At 38.3% G+C, this 8352-nt stretch overlaps 1 protein-coding gene across 2 annotated transcripts; it reads right to left on the reverse strand.

Moving 5' to 3' along the window:
* Positions 1-2215: 2215 nt before the first annotated feature.
* On the reverse strand, positions 2216-6504 carry LOC104910070 (coiled-coil domain-containing protein 201-like). 2 transcript variants are annotated; one of them, XM_019613652.2, is made up of 4 exons: positions 6403-6451; positions 5627-5831; positions 4256-4818; positions 2216-3364 (listed from the first exon to the last, which is right to left on the reverse strand). In XM_019613652.2, the coding sequence occupies exons 2-4, from the start codon at positions 5646-5648 to the stop codon at positions 3278-3280; spliced, it is 672 nt and encodes a 223-aa protein (XP_019469197.1). In that variant the 5' UTR covers positions 5649-5831; positions 6403-6451; the 3' UTR covers positions 2216-3277. The 2 variants fall into 2 exon arrangements, with proteins under 2 accessions (XP_019469197.1, XP_010706515.1); XM_010708213.2 differs by lacking the exon at positions 5627-5831 and having other exon boundaries at positions 2385-3364; positions 6403-6504.
* Between the last annotated feature and the right edge of the window lie 1848 nt (positions 6505-8352).

Raw genomic sequence — 8352 nt, forward strand, 5'->3', positions numbered from 1 at the left:
GATCTAAAGGAGTACTCTCAGGGGGAAGGCTGTTCTCAATTTGCAAACATGCTCAGTGTTGCATTTGAAAGCCACAACAAGAGCAAGGCTCAAGAACAAAACACAACTCTGATTCATTTCCATTCATGCAAAAAAGGTCAGGCTTTTAATACCATAGTATTTTTTCAAAACATAGCGTCTTGAAGGTTATCTTCTCATTAATTAGATGTCTGTAGTCTTAGTCTTTTCCAGTCTCATCACCTACTGCTAATACAAAGGCCTATTTTAAAGTGATGTTAGACTTTGCAGCTCCCAGTAAGAGTTTCTGTACGCTGGGCTGTTATTGCAGTATAAATATGCATAAAAGAACTTTGCACCTGATGCAATTCACTACATAAGTAGTAATTCACCATTGTTGCTGCTGGTGGATGAGCATTAAACAGATTAAAACAGCACACTACTAGAGCCTCTCAAAGTAAATGTATGTATCACAGTAGAAAACGAACCTAACTATCATTAAATTACTTGGGAGTCTGCTGGAGAAACAAGTGAAAGTGCAAGCCTTGTAAAAAAAGAATTGTTAGTGTTTATTCTTTCTTCCTCCAGTACATATATGTGCAGTGCAGTAATAGTAATTATATGTAGCTCCAATTTCCTTAACATCTTGGCTTTCTTTGGGGACATCATTCAAAAGGGGATAACATGTAGGTTATTACTAAATAGACCTGGTTGAAATCCCTTAGTATTCTTACCTGTAATTAACAGTAATACTGTTGCTGTAGATAATGCATCAAAAATTTTTCAGCAATACCATGAAATATGAATTAATTCTACACACATTTTATCAGGAAAAGCTATCAGCAATATTGTGACTTTTCAAAATCAAAGAGGATTGGAATCATTCTGAGATAAATGCTATAAAGTCATGTGTTTCTTTTTAAACATTCTGCAGAGAGGAAATAGTAGCAGTTTCCAACATCTTGAAAGCCCCCAGTTTTATATGCCTGTCTGATACGGCTGCAGGACTTGTGAAGACCCAGTCAAAGTCAATTCTATGTTACCACTCCAGGCAATTAATTTGCCCTTACTGAGGAAAGTCTCCAGGATTTTATTGCTACCAACTAATTTAATGAGCTTGGCAGGGAGCAGACTTGCTCCCTAGAAAACTTCCCCAGCATTTACCATGTCCTGAATCTTAGGAAGCTTTATGTTGCCCTTATGTTGCCCTTGGATAAGACTTTTTAGCATCTGTATTCCCTGGATTCTTCTTGTATTTCAGCTAACCTGAAAAAAGGACTGTGCAAGACTTTCTCACAATTGCATGCACCCCTTTCCTACCCAGGACTGAGTTTTCTTACAGACAGCCTTCAATGACTTCCATCGTGGATAGGTCAGCCTAAGACTAAGGCACTAGAGGCATGACAGCTGAGACTGAGTTTTGGCAGAAGACTGACATAAAGTATCGGAGAAGCCTTTGAAGATGGGAAAGGAATACAGCAATGAAAAACCAGGCATAGAAGACTGTTTTATAAGGAAGGCACCACTAGAGGCCACATTGGAGATGACATTAAATGGAGACATTTGAAGACATGAAAGCAGGTTCAGGAAGGAGGCAAAGGTGACTTTGAAGTGTAGTTAGGAGAATGAAAAGCAGCAGCAACATCAAGATTTTCTGAGACCAGGACAAGAAGCTGGAGAAAAGAACAAGTGCAGCTGGCTGTCTGGGATGATACAAATAAACAAGAGAGAGATCTGGGTCACTTGGATTAAGTGTTGGGTAATGTGGCCAGACTAATCTATACTTGTCCTACGGGTAGAGGAGGGTTTTATTCTAGCTTTGCACTTGTCTGATCTTAGTTCAGCCCCCTGCACAAATCACAGAAGCTGATAAAGTCCCTGATGAACATAAACCCAAAGGAAATAGAAGCTTCAACCATGCTATTTCTTTTCCCCTCCAGAGCAGGTTGAGATCAAATTTAGAGAGAATTTCAGTTACCAGAGGAGCCTGCAGAGCCGAGAGAATCTATGCAAATCTAACACACAAGTGCCAGAACATTAAACATCAAAGCAAGTGAGTATGCTTTGACTGGCAACCTGAGGAGCAGCATCACCCCTCGACCTGGCTACCCAGAAAGTTACATCTGAGGACCATGCTGTTCCCTTGAGCAACACCGGAGAGTTTAATGTCAGGAATTACTAGTAAAAATGCCCTAACTTTGCTTAAGTCTTACAGGAAGCCATAAAACCACAACTCTGCTCTTGTATTTTTGTGCATAACACAGCTACAATTGGTTGGCAGAGACCATGCTTCTACTTGTCTGTAGTTTAGGACAGGAGACAAGTTTCAGTGAGTGAAAAGGAAAGGAATGGTTTCTCTTGCCTCTGTCTATAGCTTGCAACTTAATTTGAACAGAATCTCTCCCGGTTGGAGCAGTTCAGTAGTAGGGAAAAACAGATTGCTGGCTTCAGAACTAATACAGTCACATAAGCACCTGTACTAGAACCACATCAGAACAGGGATGAGTGGTAAATCTATTGTGGGTCCCTGTCACTGATGCCCTACTGAAAACTTAGAGGTGACCTGCCTAAAGATTACATTACATGCAGCAGCAGGAACTAACACAAATATTATACTTCTGGGATTACTCTGAGAAGTGCTTCACAGACAGCTGCTTTGAGCTAAAATGTCAATCTACTCCAGCATCTTTAGAAAGGGACAAAAAAAAAAATCATCATACTTTCAAAGCACATCTGAGATAGTTACTGCTTCACTTGGTGACTGTGTAGCACATTTAAAATAAAGGCCAGAGCAAACGCAGAACCAAATCTTCAAATCGGATAGTAATCTCTAAAGATTGGACTCCCAACCTGGTGCCTCTCACTATTTCCTCATCTCCCCAGCTAACAGTAAAAACATTTCTATTGCATGTTTTTATTACTCTCTAGATGAGGAGACTCTCCACTGACAAACCAGGATTACATTCATGTGGCCACTAGGACTTTGTCACTTCAAGAACATCAGCAACCCTGGAAGATTTGAATGCTATACAAACACTTGTGATAAGTGACAGCTGTGGCAGAATGAAGAATGATTTTTACTTAACCATCTCCCTTCCTTTATTCCAGGCATTTAGCTATTGCAGATTAATGTTGTCTTTCACATAGAAGCAGTTGCTGACATATCTTAGACTTAACAGGAAGACCAACAAGTGTTGCAGATTAGTCAGATCTGCATTTTATTGGAATCTGCTATTCACAAAATAAGCATGAAACATCATTACTTTCAAAATTAGTTTGATCAAACTTCTTCAATTGTTAATTCATGTTTAGTTGCTTCCTCAATGTTTTTCAGTTGGCGAAGCACCCATTCTCTCTGTTTCTTTCTCTGTTACAGGAAAAGAAAGTCAGTCTGACCTGTTTAGGCTTCATATGCTTTAAAAAAAAAAAAGCACAGCTAGATTTGGGCTGAACATTTATTTGTTTTAAACTAAGAAGCTTTAACTCAGAGTGAGCAGATCTTCCTGAGCTTTCAGTATACTTGTGAACAACATGGCAAAGAAAAAAAAAAAACCCCACAGATAAATCCAAGGAAACAGAATCTGATGGTTTGCAGACTAACATGACTGTCTTTAGACTCCAAATCCATTGCCTTATTTTCCTTTTTATGAACTTGCCACAGAGTTCATGCTGATAATCAAAGCTGCAGGAAACTGAGATCTCTAATTCCGTTTCAATCAAACAAGACCACCTGTATAAGGACTACTAATCTAAGGATACCTTACACTAATTGAAGGATTGTACACAAGACCAACATTAGCAATGACTAAGATTCTTTCTATAAAGCATTATGATTTCAATTAAACAGGACGAGCAGTAGATTTTTTTTTCCTCCTGCATTTTCAGTTAAGTCTCCAACATAAAGAAATTTAAGAATTTTTCCAGTTTAACCCACTAATCTCTTCCCATTCTTAAAGTTCCTCCTACAGAGAGAGAAAAAAAAAAAAAAACAGGACAAACTTCTGCAGTAGTGTTCATATATTTACACAAGTGCAGAAGCTAAATTAAGTACCAAATGAGTAAATCACATCTAGTCTAGCTGGAGTGATAACACAGAATCTAAGAGGTTATCACTATGAACTGGGACGTACGTTCTTATTGAGAAAGTTGTGAAGATGTTGTATAACCACAATATTCTTCTATAACTAGAAAGATGTGTAAATACAGTATTGGCACAGAATTATATGCTATTTCTACAGTATATGGAGAATATAATTACCACGATAGCTTTATCAGTTTTCTTCTTTTTCAGCATTGGAGGATCTTTTATTCCTGGTATTCCAGAAACCATCCATGAAGATCCACTCTTGGGAATTACTGCTAACTTCTCAGATGCTTTTGTGGGAGTCTGAGTCTCCACACTTGAGACAACATTTTCACTTGCCTCTTCATTTGATTCATCAGATGCCAATACTGTGGAAAGTCGTTTTCTAGAATACACAGCTTGAGAACTATGGCTTATCTCTCTGCTGGAATCTTGCAAGTCAAATACTGCTGAAAACCTTTTTGGAGATGTATGAGGGAAGTATGCTTCAACACTTGCTAGTGATAGTTGAGCTACTGATCTTCCCAGAGTTGATTTTGGCACTGGGGATACATAAGCTCTCTTACTGAAATCTTGGTCCTTGACTGACCAATTGATTGGACCTGAAAGAGATAGGGTGTTTCTTGAGAACACTGAGTCTACTGGAGTGCTGTGTTTCACCAGTTTCCTTTTTTCAGATCTTTTAACATCTGGAATAGAAGCTTCTTCCTCTGACATCTGGAAGTCAGGTTTGCTGCCTTAAAGTAGAAAGAAAGTTGTGTCATTGTTCATATACTATAAGACGTCATGCAAAGTGTTCAGTTGCAAGAAAAAAGTTGCAAACATGAAAATAAGAGCACTCTCTACACGAATTTCACCTATTATATTGATGAATATTCTTAAAAGGGTTTAAGAGATCAGAAGACACTTATTCCTGTCTCAGCCCTCTGCATACAGAGCTCCACATAGGCTAAAACTTAAGCAATTCTATTAGCTGTAACTTCGTTACACTAGTTGTTTTTCTTTTTCCTTCAGCATAAGCAGATACACCTTGGAGTTGCAGTTACTGAAACTGTGGAAGACAATGGCAACTGTGGCATGCCAAAAGGAATCAAATAGCATAGGAAAAATGAAAGCACACTGAAGTAACGGAGATATTCTGGTTTCAAGCAATAATCTGTTTTACTCTAATTTCCATTTTGTTACTCTTGCATGAACAACCATTTTTAGAAAAGCTTCTAATTCCCTCCCACTTACCATTTCATAGAAAGTCTTACTACTTCTGAACTTTGATCCTAAAACATTCTGTACAGTTAAATTTATAACAAGATTGCTCTTTTGTTGGTTACTTCCCTACTTCTACAGCTTTTCAACAACAGAAAAGAACTCGTCTTATTAAACCTGGAGAAGCCTAAAGATAAATACACCTTAAAGTATAATTAAAATACCCATCTTAAATAAGCGTTCTAATATTATTCTAATAATTGCTGAACTGTGTGGTCTCATGAGGCAATTCAGGTATTTTATACGGGCTGATTGTGTAAAAGAGCAACAGATTTTCAGTACCTATGTTCTGAGACCTCTGCATAAGAGATCACACATGGGTGAGCTGGACTTCTGTGAGAAGGAAGGCATCAGCTCTCCATTCTTTGGAAGTGTTTTGCACCTGTGTAGAGTCTATGAGTTTGGTAGTGCCTCACCCACTTCATGTTTCTAGAGAACACAAGATTGGAGAAGTTCCCCTGTTTGCCATAGACGTGTATTTTCCTTCCTTAGAAAGAGGAAAGAATAGAAAGCCTTTATTACCTACTTTGAATAACCATTTCTCCTCCCACTTCTGAATGTTGCCAGCTTTCATGACTGACTATAAACAGCCCTGAGCTTGTTTTTTTTTCCCCCCTCCCTGTTCAGTCACGTTATCTTCCCTTAGTCTTAGAAGCTTACTGGTACTAAGTTTATATGGCTAAGCTAGAAGTGGAAATCAGCATAATAAGTTTACAACTCCTCAAATCCCCTCCCTGCCCCCCTATACTATTATGCATTTTGATGCTTTCCCCTTACTCATTAAATAACAGTTTATATGAGTAATTAAAAGCCTTTATTTGTACTCTTAAAGATCGTTTTCAAGATTGTTTCCAACCACGCTTCTGAGAAGAGCAAAATACTACTCTGTACTTTAGACACGCTTGTAACAAACACTTTCCCCCCCAGTTGCATTAATAATACTATTTAATGATACCCCAAAAAGGAGGAAGGAAAACTAAAAACAGCAGAAAAAGTTCAAACAATTAATGATAGGATCTACAGTGAAAGAACACATCAGCAAAAGAAAACAACCTTACCAGTGCTATTAAGTTCCATTTGAGGTCTTCTACTACTTCTCTCCTTTTCAGGTGACCTAACTAAATCTCCTGCTTCAGTTCTTATAGCCCTGGTAACTTCCCAGCATTCTTTTCTGCAGAAACTCCCCAAATGATGCACCTGGCATTTTTTTAGGAGTTTCATTAATGCTGCTAAATGAAAAAAAAATGCTGAATAGTAACCTAAGATGAAGTAGTCATAGGAAAACAGGCTATCCAAATTATCTATGTGCTAAATGTATTGCTGTTTAGGCTCTGCTGCTTGCTACCTACCTCAATGACAATAAATCTAGTGATTTTTTGGCTTCACATAACTGTTTATGGCATGTTGAGGATCTGTTACAAGATGGATGCTTGTTTATGGATGTGTATCTGTTTCTATTCAGATTTTATTTTCTCTGTTTTTATTACCTGAAATATTAATGTTAGAAAAAATATGTTAAATCTTCAATGAAAAACTCTTCTTTTGAGAAAATATAGGTAGCAAGAATGCACTGAATACTGTTCTGCTGCAGTGTGAATTTTACAGTGTTTCCAACTAAAATTTTGGAGATTACAGCATTTTATACTGAAGTATTTTTTCTTAAACCATCAGCTCTTAGATGAGAATTGTATTGATATGAAATGCTAAGATTCACGTGGAGGACCATAATTTTTGTTTACAAAAAATGCAGCTGGAATGAACCAGCCCCACAGAAGTGCTAGTGGACTTTGTGGAAGAAGGCAGTAAACAGCTGCCATCACAACCTGTAGAGCAAGCAGGGATGTGGAGGAATGCTTGCACAGATATTGGGGTAACCCTTTTTGACAAAGCATGAATTGTGGAGCTTTAAAATCTAGATTGATCAGACAGACCTAATTGCATGGCTTTATGTGGATGAACTGAGATTGTAATACACACCTCAACAGGAGGTCAAACGACTGATCTTGTCAGGAGTTGAACGTGTGGTTGCAGGGAATCTGAGCGTTTCAAACCTAATCATAAACCACTCTAGCTTGCTGTATTAATACTTGCACTATGAATAGAGAGTTGGAGCTACCAGTTCAATATTTAGGAATAACAGTCTGTCAATTAATGTGTATGTTTCTAGGTTTAAATCGTCTGCCCCTAAGGAACTGAAAGAGAGCTTGAGAAGTTGAGGCACTTTAGAATCGCATGGATTGCATAAGTAAACGTTCTGGAAATAAATAGCTGGTCCAGGTAAAGCTATTTATTTCCTAAACTCCCAGGGGAGGTTCCTACAGGAATATTTTGAGAACTAAACATAAAATTATTTTGAGTTATTTGTGGCTGAGTAAAAGAAAAAAATATCTTGGTCCCTTATAAACATAGAAGAGGCTAGACCAGCCCTTACCTCATTTTGACTATTAGTAGTTAGTTTTCAAACTAGTGGCCTTGTGGCTTCATGAACAGACCCACCAGGTCATCCATACTGTATCTTGCAGAGCTCAGCAAGGCAGTTCTTTATATAGCACAGAGCAGTGATGTCTTGACATAGTGTCGCAATGTTTGCGCTGTCCTGTATAAGTGGGACGTCCTACTGCCTATCCCAGCAAGGGTTGTGCAGCATGGACCTACACAAGAAGCTTTTTGGTGGGTCTGAGTAATTTACCAGGAAGTAACATGCATTACCATGGGACACTTTTTTCCCCGTAGTGTTCTGATCTAATCTGAGACTACAAATTTTCGGCTGCTGCTTTGTTCATTTCTTCAACTCCTACTCTGATTATGTTGCTAAACAGTTCTGAAGGGAACCTGAAGATCAAACTTAGCACCTACATTTACCTAACATGTCAAATTGGTTTTGTATTTCTAGTTTGTTAAGTCAGAAATTTTGCAAAATTGTCCCAACGGTTAGGAGTTTGATATAGTCTGTAGTACCAGGCTTCTCCCTGCCCCTGTGACTAGTCTAAGGGCTTTTTGGTGTGGGC

The sequence above is a fragment of the Meleagris gallopavo genome, chromosome 3, assembly GCF_000146605.3.
Source record: "Meleagris gallopavo isolate NT-WF06-2002-E0010 breed Aviagen turkey brand Nicholas breeding stock chromosome 3, Turkey_5.1, whole genome shotgun sequence".
NCBI lineage: Eukaryota > Metazoa > Chordata > Aves > Galliformes > Phasianidae > Meleagris > Meleagris gallopavo.